This window comes from Podarcis melisellensis, assembly GCF_964234715.1.
Source record: "Podarcis melisellensis genome assembly, chromosome: 17".
NCBI classification, from domain to species: domain Eukaryota; kingdom Metazoa; phylum Chordata; class Lepidosauria; order Squamata; family Lacertidae; genus Podarcis; species Podarcis melisellensis.
This window is the reverse complement of record NC_138534.1, coordinates 4,131,489-4,151,759: the sequence shown is the minus strand read 5'-3', so window position 1 is coordinate 4,151,759 and position 20,271 is coordinate 4,131,489. Positions and strand designations below refer to the sequence as shown.

At 47.5% G+C, this 20,271-nt stretch overlaps 2 protein-coding genes across 4 annotated transcripts in view; one reads left to right on the top strand and one right to left on the bottom strand.

The window, feature by feature from the left end:
* TAFAZZIN (tafazzin, phospholipid-lysophospholipid transacylase) lies at positions 1-8,903 on the bottom strand. 2 transcript variants are annotated; one of them, XM_081894783.1, is made up of 11 exons: positions 8,780-8,903; positions 5,818-5,970; positions 4,060-4,188; positions 3,742-3,787; positions 3,447-3,532; positions 2,943-3,023; positions 2,751-2,792; positions 2,609-2,671; positions 1,701-1,753; positions 1,470-1,547; positions 1-650 (listed from the first exon to the last, which is right to left on the bottom strand). In XM_081894783.1, the coding sequence occupies exons 2-11, from the start codon at positions 5,924-5,926 to the stop codon at positions 549-551; spliced, it is 789 nt and encodes a 262-aa protein (XP_081750909.1). In that variant the 5' UTR covers positions 5,927-5,970; positions 8,780-8,903; the 3' UTR covers positions 1-548. The 2 variants fall into 2 exon arrangements, with proteins under 2 accessions (XP_081750909.1, XP_081750908.1); XM_081894782.1 differs by lacking the exon at positions 8,780-8,903 and adding an exon at positions 7,911-8,102 and having other exon boundaries at positions 5,818-5,972.
* Positions 8,904-9,036: 133 nt separating this feature from the next.
* Positions 9,037-20,271, top strand: part of LOC309359847 (uncharacterized protein) — a gene marked incomplete at its 5' end in the record, with an annotated part of 13,446 nt that continues 2,211 nt past the window's right edge. The window contains 2 exons of one of the 2 annotated variants that reach the window (XM_081894073.1): positions 9,037-9,429; positions 11,603-12,937. In XM_081894073.1, the coding sequence (XP_081750199.1) occupies positions 9,037-9,429; positions 11,603-12,937 (1,728 nt within the window). Of the gene's footprint in view, positions 9,430-11,602; positions 14,282-20,271 lie in introns of those variants that run through there. The other variant, XM_081894072.1, reaches the window with a different exon arrangement.

Here is a 20,271-nt window from a genome sequence, read left to right as displayed (position 1 = left end):
CAGGGTTTAAAATCATTTACTGGAAAATTGCCAAGTATAAAATCCACATTGGGGCCAATATTCTACAAAAAAGGAGAGAACTGACGGAATCAATCACCGATCCTTTCCAGCCCCCACTAAGCAATGCAGGCTGGTGCAAAAAGGGGTCACTGCAAGGAGGGGCGGAGCCTGCTATACCGTCCCCTCCCTAGCTCCTCCCCTTGGTCCTGTACATCCATCACCCACAGCTGCCAGTCTGGGCCCAAGCTCCTTCCAGCACCTCTGCTTCTGGTCACAGGGAACTCCACAGTCAATAGTCTTTCTGTGTTTCTCCCCTCCCTTTGGGAGGAAGCACAACAGAGCGTGAGACACACAGGTGGTGGTGGGGCTCCATGAGGTACGCAGAGAGCCTTCATCTCTCTACATGCAATGCCAGTCCACTTGTGGCGTGGCATGGGCAACAGGTGGCGAAGTGGGAACGTCAGAGGTAGTCCATGCATCGTGTCGCACAGGACTGCACAATCCATGCTTTGGAGGAAGAGCTTGTGATGCTCATCCCGTTCACATCGCTAGCCCTGAAGCTTGAAAGTCTGATGCAGCCTCTCGGCCTGGTCCTTCAGTGCCTGGATCTCCTCCTGAATGAAATCAGTCAATGCTTTCCGCATCTCCATCTGCAAGCACAAGGAGCCGTAGTCAGCAAGTCCATGCAACACATGCCAGCTCTCCGCCTATGTGCGGATGGGTACACCAAGAGCAGGTGTATCCCAAGAACTATTCCCCACCTCCAGTTCAAACAAATGCACAAGCCTGGGGCCCAACCTAAGCCATCATTTGGGATCTCAAAGACACATAAATGATAAAATAATCATGCACCTAAGGTGGACCAATTTATAAATCAGCCAGGTAGCTTGAGCCCCACCCCCAGTCCCTCCCATTCCCATCAATGCCAGCCTGAACTCATCATACCTTCAACAGCTGATAAATACTTCTGCTTCTCTTAGCAGATCAGTCTTACTTATTCCCATCATCGTTCTCCTAGAAAGATGGCTGTTGGTTTCCAATTGTATTATAAAAGGGAATAGTCCCATGTTTCAGGGAATTATATGACAGCCACAATGGCTGTGTTTTGCCTCCACTGCCAGGGGTATTATGGCTCTGAATACCAGTTGCTGTGAATGGCAGGTGGGCAGAGTCCTGTTGCACTCATGGCATCTGGCCACCCACTGTGAGAATAGACTGGTGCCCTAGATGGGCCACTGGGCTCTTTTATGTTCTTATGAAAGGCGAACATAAGAAGCAGGCTTGGCACACAGTCTTCCCTCATTGGGGGGAAATCTGTAACTGCTCATCCCTGCAATGCCCCCCGTTTTACCAGTGCCCAACTCTATGAGAATGAACCTTTAGGATGAATCCAGCTCTGCACCCATCAGTGCAGTAATGTCAAGCCCTTAATGATCCGCCATCCTATTTCTTCCCTACTTTGCACTCACCGCTGATTTGTTCTCTGCCCGCAGGTGCTCCAGCAGCGGACGGGCACTGAATGGCTTCCCAATTAGCACGGTGATCTTCTGTAACAAGAAGAAAAGGAAGCATGAGCAAACCGGTAACAAGGGAGGCAAATGGCTTCACTTGCACAAGTCCTCAACTTGCTGGTGACTTAGAATCCCCTGCCACTCCCGTCTGCAATGCTAGGAGCGCCTCTTCCCATCTCCAACACTCACCTGCCCAGCACGGGGCACGTATGGGGGTGCATTGGGGAGTACATCGTTCATTCCTAGGGAGATGGAGCAGGGGAAACAACAACACAAATTGTTAGTTTTGATCCCAGCCCCATCATAAGCCATATATATAAAAAATGACAAAATGGAATAGGATTCCTGCGTATTTAATAGCTGTACAGAAGGGATCATTTTAGCAGGAGCTGAAAAGAGCCTCCACTACTAAATTCATAGCATTCCATGTGGATTATGCAAGTAGGTTAGATATATAGCCTATCCAGACAAAGTAGAAATTGACATGTATTCTATTCTATTTTGATTTTTTTAAAAAATACCTGGCTTTAACAGTTTTTATGTTTGTAAGATTTTACCAAAGATAAAAAAATAAAAATCATGTGCTAGATAAATGTTGGAGTTGTGTGTGGAGCCCCGGCTCACTCAGCAGCGGCAGAGCAGAAAATTGGGAGAGGCTCCTCCCACTTCAGAGAACAAGGTTTAAATAGAGCTACCTCTGGAAGTAGAAGGGAGGAGTTACTTGTTCCAGGGTACCCTCCAGCATCAAGTGAGAAGAAAAGGCCATGCTGGTTTTTCAAAACCCATTCCCGCATCCTGAATCTCAATATTCTCACTAAACTACTTCTGAAATACAAAATGTTGGTTTGGAAAGTAAGATGGAGAGTTAGTTTGTGTCACATTCTGCCAGCCTTCCTTGTGCACACTTTGGGCATTGCCTTTGGAAGCACCCTTGGGTGGGAAATCTGGTCCCTGCCAAAATCAACCTTTCTGCACAGATCTTAAAGGAAGACAAGTGTCCTATTCCACCAGAAATCTGAGAACCCTTATATCTTCTACCTATGCCATCGCCACCTGCCTAACATCAGACCTCGTCCCTCTCCTGATTCAGGTCTCACCTACATGCCAGAGTGGCAGTATAATGGGGTGAAGGCGGCATTCAGCCAGAAGACGCCCAATGCCTGGAAGAAATAAGAGGAAGGGGAGTTAGAGAGGATGAAATGGTCCCAGAATGCTCCTCTCCTACTAAAAAATACCTACCCCATTTGAAGCGCATGAATTCCTGAGTCATGTTTACTTTGCCTGGAAGAGGAAGATGGAGAACAGTTAGGGCAATTGGTGGGCAGTGTAGGTTAGCCTCTGAAGCAAACAATACTACCACCACACCTATATCTCTCTGCCACCCTCAGCCCCAGTATGCTCACAGAACCACTTCCAAGCATTGCTACCTACCTTCTGGGAACACGTGAACCCAGTCTCCATGGTTGAGCTTCTCAAGAATGTAGTCCATGCCTTTCTGATAGACTCCATCTCCTGCAGGAAGAATGAACAGATTAATGGCAGTTCAATCCCACACGGATGGCTCATGCAGCCCTAACCAGAACATTCTCTCACCATGCCTAGACCAATCATAAGCATTGAAAAGAAAACAGATTTTTGCCTTTAAGAGTGATGCTTACTTAGAACCCTTTTCATTTGCAAAGCAATTAAAAATCTCTTTCTTCCCAGCATCCTTGTTGGTAAGCCACTATTATTCCCATTTTACACATGTCAGCTGGAAAATTAGAGGCTGGGAGAAATGGAGGCACAAGGCTTCAAACTGAGTACGTGAATTACTTCTCAGGCCTGGATTTGGTACAGCTGTCCATGGCCCAAGCCTTGTCTGGGCAACCACCCCATTTATAACCCAAGAGCTGCTTACCAGCCCCATGTCTATTAAGCAAACCATCTGCTTACCACGACAGACAGGTACACATCGCCCAAGGCTGAAGAAACGGGAATGCAGCTCCTTGGTGAAGCAGATGTCTGCAGCTGTGGGGGTCCTGGGAGAGCACAGAGACTGTTAAAACCATGTCACAACATGCTCAGCCAAGTTTTCATCTGGGCTCTCCAAAACCTTGGGAGCTCAAACTGAATATGATGGGCAGCCCCACAAACACCCAGGAGCTTTTAGTTTTATTTATTCAATTTGTATACTGCCCAATCCCTGTAGATCTCAGCTCATTCCTTCCTCACCTTTCCCAATACTTACCAGCGCATTTTCTGCAAGTTCCAGACGTGCCGTAATTTCAGGATCCCTGGGGGAGGCACAACTACATTAATACAGGGAACAATCCAAATTAAATCTACCACAGCTAATGCACGCACAGGGGGTCAGGCTTGGGGTTCATCCTTAAGATAGACAAGTTAAGCCTCCTTCATGAAGGTCCTAAGGGGGGAGCACTCATTCTTGCCCACTGTGCTCCAGACCTCAGGAAGGCGATTGGCCTGGTCTCTCAAACAGAAGAAAAAAGCAATACCTTCCCCTTCCCATCCACCAGGTGGCAGCACTTCCCTTCTAGTACCCTACCCCACAGATGTGGATCATCCATGCAGGACTGGTGGTTGCAGACCGTCAAAAGAGGGATGCCTTTCTGGCGCTTCTCAATAAGCTCATACAGTACTTCTTTGTTATGGACATTCACCTGGTTCATATACCCTGAAAGTGGGAGAGCAAAAAGACAGCTCAGTGACAGCAAAGGTACAAAGAGAGTGTAGAAGGAAAGGCTGAGGAGTTCCTAGGCTCAAATTCAGACTGGAGCAAGATAGATCGCTCTGTCTAGGTTCCCAGTGATCTATCTAACCATTAATAACAATGGATAGCCGCAATAATTTGTGGCTTTCCATATTTAGCAGTCATATGGCAGTTTTGAGCAAAGCATTAGGTAAATGTAAAGGTAAAGGACCCCAGGATGGTTAAGTCCAGTCAAAGCATTACACACAGTTCACATAGGAAGCTGCCTTGGTCTTGGCTACACAGGCAGGCAGCAGAACTGTCTGGTTCCTGGGTTCAGGGGTCTTTCCCAGACATGCCTGGAGATGCCAAAGATTGAATGTGGGACACTCTGCACTCAGAGTGCAAGCTGCCCCACTGAGATGCACACATTGTTTTGCTGCAACAACCTTGAAACAACCTTGCAAGGCCAATATTGTTACATCCACCATTGCCAGAGTGCTAGCAGCGGATGGGTTGCCTAAAGATACCTAGCAAGCTCTTGGCAGAGATGAGCTACGACAGCTCTCATTAGGGGCATGGGATGGGGAGAAATGGGGGAAACAGAAGACCTAGCTTTATAAAAGGCCTGGGTTCTGGTAGCCCTCAGGCAAGACTGAGTGGCTATAAAGCAGAGGGAGAGGCCAAAATATGTAAACCAATGGAGCACACGGACAGCTCCGTCACTGGCTTTGCATATGCACCAGGTCCTCTCTCTTCTCCCATAACAAGTCCAGGGCCAGATTGTGGCCTTCCAGGTCTCCCTACCTGGCTTCAAAACTCTCCTCTGGCTGCACCACTTCCTAGACCTGCTTTTCACCCTGGAGGAAGAGGAGTTTGGATTTGATATCCCGCTTTCTCACTACCCTAAGGAGTCTCAAAGCGGCTAACAAGCTCCTTTTCCCTTCCTCCCCCACAACAAACACTCTGTGAGGTGAGTGAGGCTGAGAGACTTCAGAGAAGTGTGACTAGCCCAAGGTCACCCAGCAGCTGTATGTGGAGGAGCGGGGAATTGAACCCGGTTCACCAGATTACGAGTCCACTGCTCTTAACCACTATACCACTCTGGCTCTCCTGAGAGATTTTGTCTCTTGCCTTGTATAGAAGCCTCTGGTTTCTGCTCAGGTGAAACGTAACCTATTACCCAAAGGCAAGAGTCCTTTCTCTTGTTCCACCCACTTCTGCTTCTGGCTCCACCCACCACTGGCATATGGCTCCCAGAAGTTTGCCCAAGAGACAATTTGTCCTTCAGGTAGAAATAGGTTCCCCACCCCCACCCTATGCCCACCCCTGTCACTAATCTAGTTCTGACCCCAAGAGCTCAGTCTCCATTTCCCTGCCCAGCAGAAGTGAGTCAAAACCTCAGGATCCCTTCCACTTCTACATATTAAGATTCTAAGGAATCTCCACGTGTCTTCCTGAGCTCCAGGAACAGCATGAGTCTCTTGTACTGCTGCAGTCTTCCAGGGAGCCTGAATGGCAATGCCGTCAAGCATTTCTGCACACCCTGCCATGAACTCTTTTTGTCCCTTTTGTGACACTAGCTGTGTAGGGGCAGAAGTTACAGGTACTCACTGGTCCAGAAGCAGCTGTAGGTGCCCACCAAGCCCATGACCACCCTGCTGGCCAAGGTCCAGGGCAGATGCGGGGCCCGGGGAAAGGGCCATTTCACCTCAAGGGGCATCTTCCCATCCCTGGCAAGTCTTGAGGTAAGAGTGTCAGCTGTCCCTGCCAAAGAGAACAGCAGATTGCTTTGCAACCTATCACATTTGCCTACGGCTCTTGGTATGTAGTCCTCTCCCCTGCCAAGAAGGTTGTGTTGCAACTTGCAGGTGGAGCCACCACATCCTGCCATCTCACCTCTGCCTGAGGGCTGTCACCACATTTAAAAAAAGAAAAAGGTGAGGAGGCTAAACAACAGGATTAAGCAGAACATTGCAGTGATGAGAAACAGAGAGGTTGTAATTGAAGTTACGTGGGCCAACCCTATAGAAATTGAGAAACTGCTGTTGCAAGTCCACACCCAGCAAAAACGATTACTAAAGCACCTCTGTTGTGATTTACCACAGATCTAGAAAAATTAGTTTTGAGGTAGGGGTGTGAAAGGGTGACAAAGATCACTAGTTAGTGGTGCAGGGATTTTACTATACACATTAAATACAAATATACTGTGAATGAAAGCTTGGAGAGAAGTGGTAATTTTGAGAAGTATTTTGAGGAAATGCCTTCTTTCCACCCGTCATCCCTGATGCACCCATTCTTTTTTAAACTGGTCCTCTAATCAGAGGAGCAATCTGAGCAACACAAACTCAAGAAGTGGCTCTCAAATGTTTTAGGTAGATATTTATTGCACTTTTGTTCATATTTATTCATTTCACTTCTTGATTGTAGAAAAACCTTGAAGTGGTTTACAAAAAGGGCAGTACAATAAAACTAATTTTTTTTTAAGAAAATAAAACATTCAAAAAATAAAAACCAGGAATAAACTAAAAACACATCAGAATTCTAGAAATCTGGGTAATTTCTTTTGTGAGCTGAATCTTCCCATGTGCACATACAGAGGTGTAAGGAAAGATGCACCAAATCCCTCAGTCCTCCTCTTCCTTTCTACCAGCCTTCACCTCCTTTTCTTGCAGCAAGCAGGCAGACAGCCAGCAGGTGATCTCCATTCCCAAGCCCACCGCTCCCCACCTGCGCCCCAATACCCTCCCACATCTCTCCCATGGAAAGAGGGACATCCTAAGGCAGCATGTCCAGAGTCCATTTTGGGGACCTAATCCTGCCGGTCGGTTTAATCCGAAAAAAGCTCAACAACTTCAATCTTAAAAACAACTTTGGTCGGCCCTTACGCATGTTCACTTCATCAAATCTGCCCCACTTTGAAAAAACTTTGGGCACCCCCGTCCTAAGGGAACATTCCTAAGGGACGTTCCGGGATGAAATCGGCTTCTCTCTCTTTTTTTTTTAATGAATATTTATTAGCATTTTCAAAAACCACACAAAAACAAAAATAGACAAAAAAATAACAAAAATACAAAACAATTAAAAACACATGAAATTTCAATTACTTATTTTCTTTTAACTTGTTTCTCAGACCTCCTCACACCTCCCCTTCTTGTATTCCAATTTAAATTATCAGCTCAGCAAGTCCTTAGCTTATTTCTCCACTTTAACTTAATAATTTATTCTAACATGTTGTTATTTTACTTTTCTTCTTTCTTCCATTTCCTCAATTTATTTTGCAAACCTTATTTTCATTTAATTTAGACCATTTTAAAAACCAGTTTTGACTTATCCAAACTTCAACATCAATACTTATACCTCATTATTCATTCTTAAATATTTTCCCTAAAGTCGACCAAGAAATCGGCTTCTCTCAGTCAGGGGCGCCCCTGGAGAAGAGGGAGGGTCGGCGCGCCCCTTTCCGACCTTTGCCATGGCGCCTCTCTCTCTCTCTCTGCCTGGGGGTCTGCGAGCCCCCTTCCCTCGCCCGTCTCTACCAAGCAGCCTCTGCCGCCCGGTTTCCGCAAGGCCCAGAAACCCAGCAGGGGCAGCTTCCCCACCTCGGCGCCGGGGGAGGCGGGTGCCAGAGGGAGATGAAGCGGGAGGCAAGCGGCGCCTCCTCCCCGCTTCTCCCCATTGCACCCCACTCACCTCCTGCTCCTGCTCCTGCTAGCTGCCTTCAAACTCCTCTTCTTTCTTGTCGCGGCGAGAAAGAAGCAGCTCGGCCCCAAAGCGCCCCAGTTTTGCAAACTCTCTTCCCACGTAAATATTTTTAATTATTTATTTATTTTTATTTTAATCAGAGAGGCGTAATCAGAAACAGAGGGCCGTAAAGCGTTCTCGGACACCTAGCGGTCGTGAACTGTCGCAAAAGGCTACTCGAGTGGCGCGCGCGCTTTCCGGCAAGGCCTCGGAACCGGATGGTGCTTCAGAGTGACGCGCACGATCGGAGCTTCCGCTAAATGTTGAAGGCGGCCCATTGGGCAGCAGTGTCGCTCTACCCCGTGGCATCTCTATGGTGGAATCCCTATTCGCCTCGCCTTGCGAGTTAAAAGTGGGAAATATCCTCCTTTAATTTAGTGAGGCATAGTCACGAATAATGAACCTCCTCCCGCCTTGTTTTATGATACGAGCGGAGAACTCCGGCATTTTGAAAGACAAACAGAAACAGACAGGAAAGGATTTTGTTCTTAGATTAGAAACTTCCTTATGGGTTAAAAAAGAGCATGCTGAGCTCGCTTAAAACATGTTGCCCCCCTTTCATATAAGCATATTGTATTCCTTATCTCTCTCTGCGTGATGCACATATATTTTAAATGGGAGCAAACACAATATTCCACGTGCAATGCCCCTATATTTGGCGCCCTTTAACGGCGCGATCCTATACATTTTACTCAAAGGGACTTGCTTTGTTTCAGGAGACTCGCGGCCCGATCCTGGTGCACGTTTTCAAAGAAGTCCTACTGAGCTACTCCCACAAATGCGTGCATAGAATTGCAACCTTTGTTCATTTCAAGTCATAACTTTCACTTACTTGTATCGGATCGGATTGTTATAAGATGTGCGACCTTTGCGGTACTGTATATGTTGTTGCTTCTTCAGCTTGTAAAGCCCCTTGTGTATAGCAACACAGAAAGGTGATGTGCAAATAAAAAGTGATGATGGCGATTTATAACTGAATCTCATCTCGCCACGTGCAAATCCTTTTCCCTGTGGAAATGCGTTGAAGCCGAAAGCGTGACTGGATGTAGCTCGTGAGCATCCAAATGGCAGCCAGTCCTAAAGCAAAGAATGGTTCTTTCTTATTGTGAAGGTGAAAAACAAACGCACCGGCGTGAAACGTTTGGCAAAGGACTACATTTCCCAGCAGCCGCATTAGGGTTGGCGCATGCCCTCGCGGGGCTAGAAGCCCTCTCCAACTGGCCGCTGAAGGCTTCCCCGTGCCCCGATTCCCATTCATCAGTCCCGGAGCCGTGCACGACCTCGGGAGCCGCCGGCATGTCTTCTTCTGCAGCGGCGGAACCCGAGAGCAAAGCGCTGCCCATCGTCGTGAGGACGTACTTCTCCGAGGTCGTGGAAGACGACGGGAACTTCATCCAGGCAGTTTGCAGCCTGTGCAGGCACAAGAGGAAGACCATCCGAGGGCAGCACAAGGCGCCTTCCAATTTCACCAAGCACGTGCAGGTACAGAATGGCAGCAAAGGGCTACTACGCATTCGCACGTGAGCCAGCCCGATTTGCAGATAGGTTTAAGATTAGCGACCCGGGAGCCCCCGTTGGGCACGACCGGCATGCAAACTCCCCGTGCAGTCGTGCAAAAGGGATGGCGGCTCAGGTGCTCCGTGCGCTTCAGGGCCGCTTATTATGCTCAGGAGCGCTTTGCCGTTATTAGCCCCCCACGCGCGCGGCAGCATCTTGTTTCGGACCTCGATGTCGCCTGGTTCGAATGCGCACGTTCAAGCAACCTTGGTCGTCCTCAATAGATCAGATTCAGGCCATGGCCCTCCTGCAGTTGCTGATCTCTACCCTTAGGGCTGGAACAGGGATGTGGCTCTCCAGGTGGTGTTGGACTACTTTCATCATCCCCAAGCCAACATGACCAGTGAGTGGTCAAGCATGGTGGGAGCTGTAATCCAGCAAGATCTGGAGAGCCACAACTTCCCTGCCCCCAAGCTAAACAAAGACTACTCTGCATTGCAAGGAGTGGAGTCTGGACTCTTGCATCACCTGATTCCACAAATTGTGGTTGACCTCTCCAGTCCTCAAGGATCCTAGTCTTGGACTGAAGAAGAGATAGCACATCACGTTGGAGAACCACATTAAAATATTTTCAGTGCATATTTTCATACACATCAAATGCCAAACTACAGCAGATAAATTTATTGCCTTTAGGACAGGGGTCTGCAACCTTTAAGACAAAAAAGAGCCACTTGGACCCGTTTCCGAAGAAAAAAACAACTGGGAGCCGCAAAACCGGGAAGGTGATGTCAGGACGGTGCATGACTAACGCACGCACCGCCCCCATGCGACATCACAGCCAGTACAGCGCCCGCCACAGTGGGGAGTGTCGGGGCGCACAATGCGCCTCCTCCCCTCGCTAGTATCCGCCCCGGAGCCGCGGCAAAGGTGTAAAAGAGCCACATGCGGCTCCGGAGCTGCGGGTTGCAGACCCCTGCTTTAGGATGATCTTACTTTAAAATAATAATCATGAAATTGGAGATGCTTAGAACATAAGAAGAATCTTGCAGGGAAGCTGTGGACCTCCAAGTGTTGTTGAACCACAGCTCCCATCATCCCTGACCACTGGCCGTGATGCCTTAGAGTGATGGGAGTCCGACGTCCTCTGGAGGATCACCGGTCCCGTCATCACATGTTTTAGTGGCTCCAGCCAAAGGTCCATAGGAAACCATCATTCTGTTTGGGAAGGCCTGTCAGATGCTTCAGGAAAGGGCATAAGATGAGTGGGAAAGTACCCACCCCCAATTTTTTATGCCCAGCATTTGGTATTCAGAGATATACTGCCTCTGAATATGTTGATTCTAATCGGTTGTCATAGCTAAGAGACTTTGCAAAAAAAATACCTTAAAATCAGATGTATTATAAAAAGAATTTATTTTTACTTACAATTAATTTTTAGCAAAGTTAGTGGATCCTTTTGCTTCTTCGCTTTTTTCTGTTTAGCAATTTGGCAGCATCCTTGCAAATTTCTCTGTAAGGTTATGGAGACTGGATATTTTAAAATACAGTGGTACCTCAGGTTAAGTACTTAATTCGTTCCGGAGGTCCATTCTTAACCTGAAACTCTTCTTAACCTGAAGCACCACTTTAGCTAAAGGGGCCTCCTGCTGCCGCTGTGCCACCGGAGCACAATTTCTGTTCTCATCCTGAAGCAAAGTTCTTACCTGAAGCACTATTTCTGGGTTAGCGGAGTCTGTAACCTGAAGCGCCTGTAACCCGAGGTACCACTGTAAAAATAAAGGGGCTGGATTCAGCTAGTGAGTGGACATCCACATAAGGACTTCTGCTAGTGCAATGGGACTTTCCTCCCCACTGCAACCCCCATTGGCTTAGGTTGGGATTGGGAGAATCCCCAGAACAGCACATGGGGTGTGGTGGGAGGAGAGGGGAGTTGATTCCATCAAGCAAGCAGAAATGTTTGTGCTGATGAAGCAATCTCCTTAGTGCTATGTTGAATTCCTCCCAATATCTGTGAGATCCTGACTCCACAGGCCACTGAGCAATTCATCAGGTCTGTCAGTACTTTTGCATGTGACAAGTATTTATATATTTCTGTATGATTCCCATAATAATTTCTATATCCTATAGCACTGACTGAAATAGTTCTCCTCTGTTGTAGAGAATCCATGGAGAAAAATATCTGAAGCTGATGCACAAAAGGAAAAATACCCATTGCAAACAAATTGGTAGTGGCATGTTAAAAGTTTCTGAGAAAATTCCAAAATACAGTGAGCCTCATTGGGACCCTTACTCACAGTATCAGCTCTGTGATCAGTCTTTATCCAAAGAAAACCTGGATCAACTAATTCTCAATTTTCTCATCACTGATATGCTTCCCTTGTCGATTGCTGACGGAAGTGGCTTCCACACTTTGATTAAAGGGATTATTCCCAGTGCTACAGTCACTTCTACAGAAACCTTACGGAACAACCTTGCAAGACAGTATGCCTTGGTTCTTGAAAAAATTAAAAGGAAATTGGACTCAATTTCTTATGTTTGTACAACTGCAGATGTGTGGATGCATCAGGGGCAAAGTTATGTGGGTGTCACATGCCACTGGATCAATTCAGCTAACTTGGCAAGAGAATCTGCTGCCTTGAGCTTCCGACGCTTTCCTGGGCCATGTTCATACAGCAAGCTTGCTTCTGTGCTGACTGAGATCCATTCGCAGTATGATTTGGACTCCACAAAAATAACACACGTTGTCACGGACAATGGGAACCATTTCCAGAAAACCTTTCAGCTGTTCTCTGGACCCAAAGAGCAGCTGGAGGACAGCTTGGACCAGCAAGAGGGGAATGATGTGGAGAAGCAAGTGGACCCCCCGGATGCTGATGCCTGTGTCAACGTGCGCATTTATGAAGCCTTGTCAAGTGACACTGTTGATTCTTCTGACCTCTTCTACTTGCCACCCCGCGTGGCCTGCTTTTCCTGCACACTCAGCTTTGTGGCTGCGACAGCTGCTTCCAGAGCACTGGCCACCAACCCTCCATACAGGCACCTTTTCCAAAGCGTGGCAAGCAAATGTTGTGCTTTAAGGAATGTTTCCCAAGATAGCCTGAAAAATGCAGAGCTTGTTAATTACGCCCTTGGAAAGTCTCTTCCCAAACCGACCTCCATATGGAATTCTGAGTTTGACAGCTTTTGCCGCATATACGACATGCGTGGCACGGTGAATCTCATCATGGCCTGCCTCCAGCTTCCAAAATTTACCAACCTGGAGCTGGAGTTCTTAGGGGAGTGGTTGGAGGTGATGTCTCCGATTGCTACAGCACTTGACAAACTTCAGACAGAAGAGGCCATTGAGTCTTTCTGCGGTGCTGTCCTGCCCATGGTGCTTGTGTTAAACAGCCGACTTGAGTCGGTCTCTCCAAAATACACTTCTTGCCTGGCAGATGCACTGAAAGGGGAGCTTCAGGAGCAGTTTGGGCACATGCTGACCTTTGACACAGCCGTAAGTAGTCAAAAGACAAAGCCACTAGTCATTGCTTCTGTATCACATCCATTTTTTAAATTGCGTTGGCTGCAAAGTCAAGATGATAAGAAGATCGCCCAGGAGCTTTTCTTACGGGAGCTGCTCCGCTGTGACACTCTGTCGTCAAAGGCTGACAGTCAAGCCGCAGCAGTGAAAGCTGCCGACGATTTTTATGGCTTTGATGATCAGGGGGTGGCGGCAGCTGAGTCTGCATTAAGGAATATTGGGATACAGTTCCTCAATGATCCATCGCATGAGCTGAGGCAACTGAAAAGATACCCAGCCATCGCCAAGCTTTTTATCAAGTTCAACACCACTCTGACAAATTCTGCTCCTGTAGAAAAACTGTTCTGCCACAATGGACAAATCCTGAGGCCCAAAATGGCCTCCCTTCAGGATGATGTGTTAGAGATGATGATGTTGTTGCAGAAAAATTCCCAGTTTCTTGTATGATATATGTCCATAGAGCAGTGGCCTAGAGTCAACATGGTGCCCTCCATATGTTGTTGTACGGCAACTCTCATACTCATCTCTAACCATTGGTCATACTGGCTGGAGCTGAAGGAGTCCCAACAATGACTGGAGTGCCACAGACTCCCACACCCCTGCTCTGCAGCCCAGTTTTTCCACCTGTTCCACCTTCAGAAAAACTCTTTTCATGTTGCTCCTTCTGCTGAGGCACCAGTGAAACTGTCACATCTCTCCTATGCATTGCAGAGTGTTTTGGGGCATGTTCTAGGGCGCATACTCAGGGATGGCTCAAGAAAGGTGCTGATGTTGTTGCTGCTGCTGCTGCTGTATTAAGCAGCGTAGGTGTGATGGGCTACAGGGACTTGCCAGTACCTTGCCCCTAAGTAGACCCCAGTCCCTACCACCAAGCAACAACAGGGCAATGAATCCTGAGGAGGCCGTGTTTGGTCTCCTTGCCTGGAGGATCCACTTGTGCTAGAAGGGGCATGGTAGCTCTCGTTCATCTTCTTGATGGGAGAGAAGGAGTACCTGGAGGATATAAAGCCACAGGGAGAGGGAGGAGGGGCAGTGGAAGGCCAGAGAACAGGCTGGACTACCTAGGCATCTAAGAGGGCTCTCACACAAATAAGGGTGGCTTGGCCCATACTCCCCTGCCAGATGCCTTCTGCAATCTTGCTGAGTTTTCCTCAGACAGTTGCCCAGTGCGCCTGCATGGTGAGGGCCAGACCTGTGTCCACTCAGTTCATGCTGAGCACTGGACAAGCTTGTTGGCTTTTGTATAAACTTGGTTTGAAATTTGCTGCTTTGAACTGTATTCTTTTGATAAATATTTTACACTCTGTTTTACATAAAGCGTAGCCTTGATTAAGTGACATATACATTTTGTTAAAAGAAAAGAAAACATTTCCATGGTCATGAACTGACAATGCACCCTGAAGTCCCCTCTGACTGTATATTGCACAGGAAGATCATCAGCAATGAGGAAGTTGCCTTTCTCGGCAGCTTGTCCACCCTTCCTGATCTTACCAAGGACCCCTTCGGAGAGGAACTCAGAAGCTTGAGACTGCCATTCAGGAGTCTGCCTTCTCAAATGCAGCCAAAGTGACTCCACAAGGTTACAAGGAGCTTTAGATGTGGTGACACCTAGTTTGCTCAGTTGATATTGTGGCATGTTACTTTAGTGTGGGGCCTCCCCTCTGGCCGCAAGTAAAGGCCAGTCTGAGAACTGCTGCTGTAGAGAGATGATATAGAACAGGGGTCAGCAACCTTTTTCAGCCGTGGGCCGGTCCACCGTCCCTCAGACCATGTGGTGGGCCAGATAATTTTTTTTTGGGGGGGGGAATGAACGAATTCTTATGCCCCACAAATAACTCAGAGATGCATTTTAAATAAAAGGACACATTCTACTCATGTAAAAACAAGCTGATTCCCGGACCATCCGTGGACCGGATTGAGAAGGCGATTAGGCCGCATCCGGCCCCCGGGCCTTGGGTTGCCTGCCCCTGATATACAGTGGTACCTCGGGTTACATATGCTTCAGGTTACATACACTTCAGGTTACAGACTCCGCTAACCCATAAATAGTACCTCAGGTTAAGAACTTTGCTTCAGGATGAGAACAGAAATCGCGTGGCAGCAGCGCGGCGGCAGCAGGAGGCCCCATTAGCTAAAGTGGTGCTTCAGGTTAAGAACAGTTTCAGGTTAAGAACAGACCTCCAGAAAGAACTAAGTACTTAACCCGAGATACCACTGTAGAATCTTTCCTAAGAAAGTGAGCTGGCAAATCCCCTGGTTCAAATCTCCCCTCAGTTCTGACCCCATTAGATTGCCTCAGGCAAGTCACTCTGGTAGCTAAGTTGAAGACTGCCTCTTTGCATGCAGAAGGACCCAGGTTCAATTCTTGGCATCTCCAATTAAAAAAGCACATTGAGTAGCAGTTAGTTAATTGGGGCAGTATCCAACTAACTTGTTCCATCAGTGCAAGGATTTCACTTATCCTCTGGCACACATCTGCAATAAAGGCGTAATAACGGTGGCCTACCTCACAGAACTGTTGTAAGGAGTATTGAGAGAATATATATCAAGAGCTTTCAACAATTGGGTTAAGCACTATATAAATGCTAGATATTATTGTTGGATGATTTATATAATGTAGTAGATATGTCAGAACACCCGCATTTTCATGGTTCACTGTACTTTTTTTGTCAAAATGCATTTATAACATTTAAATTTCAGAAAGCCACTATATATGATACTTTTTAAAAGTGCAAATAAAAAAACTGATCATTGAAATTCTTCATAACTCAACAAGCAACAGCCAAAACCCAAAACAGATAACTGTTTCATGTGGAGAAAGACTGTACTTAGAGCTGGCCGACCCATGAAGCAAGTTGAGGCGACCGCCGCAGGTGGCAGGATTCATCACCTGAATTGACAGCAGATCCTGATCTTCCTTCTTGGGCCAGCCCTGCGTATACTCAGTTAGTGAAACTCCTGCATAGGATCGCACCTTCTAGCTAGGAAGTTTTGATTAAAACAATGAGGAGGATGTAAGGATGTTTAAGATTCTTTTGTGTTCTTACCTTATCAGATTTTCCACAGAAATTGTAAATTTGGATTAAATGGAAAAATAACATGGGGTGGCATTTTGACAAGGGTGATGTCCTGCAGATACGGCACAAAACATGCACGCATGAGCAGCTCTGAGTGCACGATAAACTGCTGTAGATGCGCCCACAAGGTGCTTCTTCAAGTATACATGGCACAGACCACTGAGGGCTGGGGTAGGTAAAAGTATATATAATTAGCAGACCTAGAAGTTAGCTGGCAACCATGAGTTTAAGCTGTTATGGTTCTTGGTGTCTGCCCCCCAACCCCCGCCATGTATATGATCTGACCTGTTATCCTGGTATGTCCAACAAGCAGTAACACACATTGCATTGAAAATACTTTTGCTTTCTCAGATGTTGTGCTTGATACTTAATGAGCTTTTATTAGTGTTAGTGAAGACATACTGCATAATGGATTGCTGTAGTATTACCACATCAGTTTTAAGCAAGTTGCCCCATACTTTCACTGAATGTGATGACATTGTGGTTGGTTGTATATTCAGTTGTTGCTGGATATAGTTTCACTCATGGGCGTAGCCAGGATTTTTGTTAGTGAGGGGCAGGCCTTTGTTGGGGGGGCAGAACCTCAGTTACCTATGTATTTTTATTTAGTTTTATTTATTTGGGGGGACAGCTGCCCCTTCCTGCCCCCCCTTGACTACGCCCATGGTTGCACTGACCATACATGGTTGTGATGACAAAACCAGGTGGAAATACAGTTTACCCTTCCTTAAACAAGGTTTTATGTCACCTCTTGGCACATATTAGTGCTTAGAGCTGTGTCCTTTTTGTGTATGTGCTGAGTTTCTGTGTTCAAATGTCTATTGATTTTTTTGTTTCAGTGTGCTGATGTACACGTTTGATTTTGAGTCACCTGAGATAGGGGAATGTGCTAGGACGCCCTGGGGAACAGTGAAACCTGTGGGATTCCTGAAACAAAGAAATGTGGGGGCGGATGGAGATAGGAGTATGGTGAGTAGCCAGTAGAACAATAATCGCACTTGTTTTACAGGTTTGGGATCTGATTAGAGAGAGGGAGGAGAGAATGAATATGGGAATTCCTGTTTGAATTGCAAACTAGTTGCAACATAGGGTATGGGATGAGAAAGGCAAATCCTGCACCTTTCCAGACAAAAAATTAATACTCGAAACTTTTATTAAACTATAAACTATTAAACTGGAGTTAATATGCTTGCAGGAATTATTGCTCCTCCCCGGCTGTAGTAACAAGAAAGGGTGGTAGATGTACACCACTGTGCTAAAGGATAGGACTGCACATGTTTCAAGTGAAAAAAAGAATAAAAGTTTATTTAAATAAAATATTTAAATAGTTTTTCTAGATATTGCAAGAGATCAACACAATATTGCCAAGCAATAGTGTTGACTATCCCTTGTGAAAGTGCGCAGAAGCTTTACATATATTAATTAGTGCAATATATCTGTCCACAGCGCCACCCGCATCCCTTTACTGACACCTTAATGTGGCAGCTACACATGCCACATGATCTATGTATATCTCGGGACAAACTAGGCATGATAAACACCAGGGGTAAGTCATTGAGCTCTCTAAGTGTATTTCCACAGAAGCCCCATAACACCGAAATGCACTCAGTATATGTGCTGATCGCCGAAGAATTGATGCTTTTGAATTATGGTGCTGGAGGAGACTCTTGAGAGTCCTATCCATTCTGAAGGAAATCAGCCCTGAGTGCTCACTGGAAGGACAGATCCGGAAGCTGAGGCTCCAAGACTTTGGCCACCTCATGAGAGGAGAAGACTCCCTGGAAAAGACCCTGATCCTGGGAAAGATGGAGGGCACAAGGAGATGGGGACGACCAGTGGCGTAGCGTGGGGGGTGCAGGGAGGGCCGGCCGCACCGGGCGCAACATCTGGGGGTTAGGGGGCGCAAATCCATGGGTTAGGGGGCACAAATTACTTGCCTTGCCCCCGGGTGCTGACAACCCACACTACACCACTGGGGACGACAGAGGACGAGATGGTGGGACAGTGTTCTCAAAGCTCCCAAAATGAGTTTGACCAAACTGCGGGAGGGAGTGGAAGACAGGAGGGCCTGGCGTGCTCTGGTCCAGGGGGTCACGAAGAGGAGGACACGACTGAACAACAACAACAACAACAACATGTGTGGAATATATTAGCCATGCCAGCCACCTGCTTCTCCTGTCAGTCATTGGTACGGAAACGCAACACCCAAATGGGCTGATTTGTGGGGTACCCCGTGAATGGGTGCCCTACGAGAGGGGAGGCAAAACGAAGCCAGCCTCCCTTGTCCGTTTTATCCCTCTTAAAAAGTTCTGCCCCTGTTTCTGAGGAGCTTCCTACACAAAGCGGCTTGCAGTTTTATTTAAAACAGAAGAGTTGCACCACGCAATGACCCATAGAGGCCAGGCGCGTTCACAAGGAAGGCCCCCCCCCTCCCTCGAAAGCGGGCTCGGGGGGAAGTGGCGACTGGCGAGGGGGCCGAGCGCTCCCTCCTCCCGCCCAGCTGCGCCTCCGCCCTCCTCGGAGCTCCCCGAGTGGCGCCTCCTTCGAGCGCGGGGCTGGACTGTCCCGCCCGCTCCGTCTGGCTGTTCTGCTGCTGCCGCCCGACGGGCGGACGGAGGGACAAGGGCGCGAGGAAACGGGCACGGCGATGCGGGTGAGAGGAGCCAGGCGAGGCCGTGGGGTCGGAGGGCGGCGAAGGGCTGGGGGCGGCTGAAGGGCAAGTGCAGGAAACAGCCGCCCTAAGTTGCAGGAAGGGGCGCAGCGGGAGGAGCAGCAGTCGCTGCATCGGATCCGCCCTTCCCTTTTTGCCTTGACCGCGGCAGAGTGTTTCAGGATCGGGAGCACCCAGGTCCTTCCCGACAAATTAAAGGACAGTGCGAGACAGGGAGGAAACTTCCTCTTCCTTGGAAATAGACAGGTTAACTTGGAATTAACCCGTTTCCGGATAAGCAGGGTTGGTGCATCAGAGCTCTCAGCCAGGAACACACGAGATCTGATTATTGATGATGATGATGATGATTGAGCAGGAAGGTTGTTCTGTCAAAAGATTTTGGTACCTACCTTGCACATCACATGAATCAGGAGTAGTGGCTGGACTCAAACTCCCATCAGCCGTAGCCAGCCTAGGCAATGGTCAGGGGTGATGGGAGTTGTAGTCCAGCAACATCTGTGGTGCCACAGGTTGTCCACACCTGCCGTAAACAACCTTGCAGATCTGGCTTAACTGAGAAAAATAATTTGGCATTCGCTCTTACTTTACGCACAGTGGGTTCAACACCTGTTATTAATTTACGCAAATTAAAGCTTTTTCTGGTACAGTGAAACCAATCAGAAGCCACACCTTGGCTGTCGAACATTTTGGAAGATGAACGGGCTTCCGGAACGGATTACATTTGACAACCGAGGTCTGGCTGTACTAATAATTCTGCCTGACATTATAAACAGCTAGGAATACAGATGACTGGGTTTCTGTGTTTTGACTTACACAGTAATTCTTACTCTGAAGTTTTGATCCACACAATTACAGGCTGGTCCTTCTGATGTTGTAGCACACACACACTGGGCACCCACAGTATAGGGCCCAAGGTGGCGCTATTGCACTGTTGATTTAAGTTCAGCTTGTGGTCTACTAGGGACACGGGCGGTGCTGTGGTCTAAACCACTGAACCTAGGGCTTGCCGATCCAAAGGCCGGTGGTTCGAAGCTCCCATTGCTCAGTCCCAGCTCCTGCCAACCTAGCAGCTTGAAAGCATGCCAAAAAAGTGCAAGTACATGAGTAGGTACCACGCAGGCAGGAAGGTAAATGACGTTCTGCGTCTGCTGCTATGGTTTTGGTGTTCCGTTGCACCAGAAGTGGCTTAGTCATGCTGGCCACATGACCCAGAAAAACTGTCTGTGGACAAACACTGGCTCCCTCGGCCTGTAAAGCAAGATGAGCACTGCAACCCCAGAGTCATCTTCGACTGGACTTAACTGTCAGGGGTCCTTTACCTTTTTGTGGTCTACTAAGTCAGGTGTCCTCCATCTTATATTTGTACTACTGGTTCTTACTGCCTAAGTGTAGAACCTTACATTTGTCCCTACTGAAATTCATGTTGTTGGTTTGGGCCCAGTTTTCCAATCTGTTAAGATCCTCTTGAATCCTAATTATGTCTTCTGCAGCATTAGACACCCTACCAGTTTGTTGTCATCTGCAAATTTGATGAGCATCCCCTCAGCAAGTTGTTTATA

What these genes read in the sequence shown, in the direction of transcription:
- TAFAZZIN (XM_081894783.1), bottom strand. Translation starts at nt 5,926, where the DNA reads ATGCCCCTTGAGGTGAAATGGCCCTTTCCCCGGGCCCCGCATCTGCCC. An exon ending in ATGTGTACCTGTCTGTCGTG is followed by an intron (nt 3,024 to 3,446) that starts GTAAGCAGATGG and finishes TTCTTCCTGCAG; the next exon opens with GAGATGGAGTCTATCAGAAA. An exon ending in ACGTGCCCCGTGCTGGGCAG is followed by an intron (nt 1,548 to 1,700) that starts GTGAGTGTTGGA and finishes TTCTTGTTACAG; the next exon opens with AAGATCACCGTGCTAATTGG.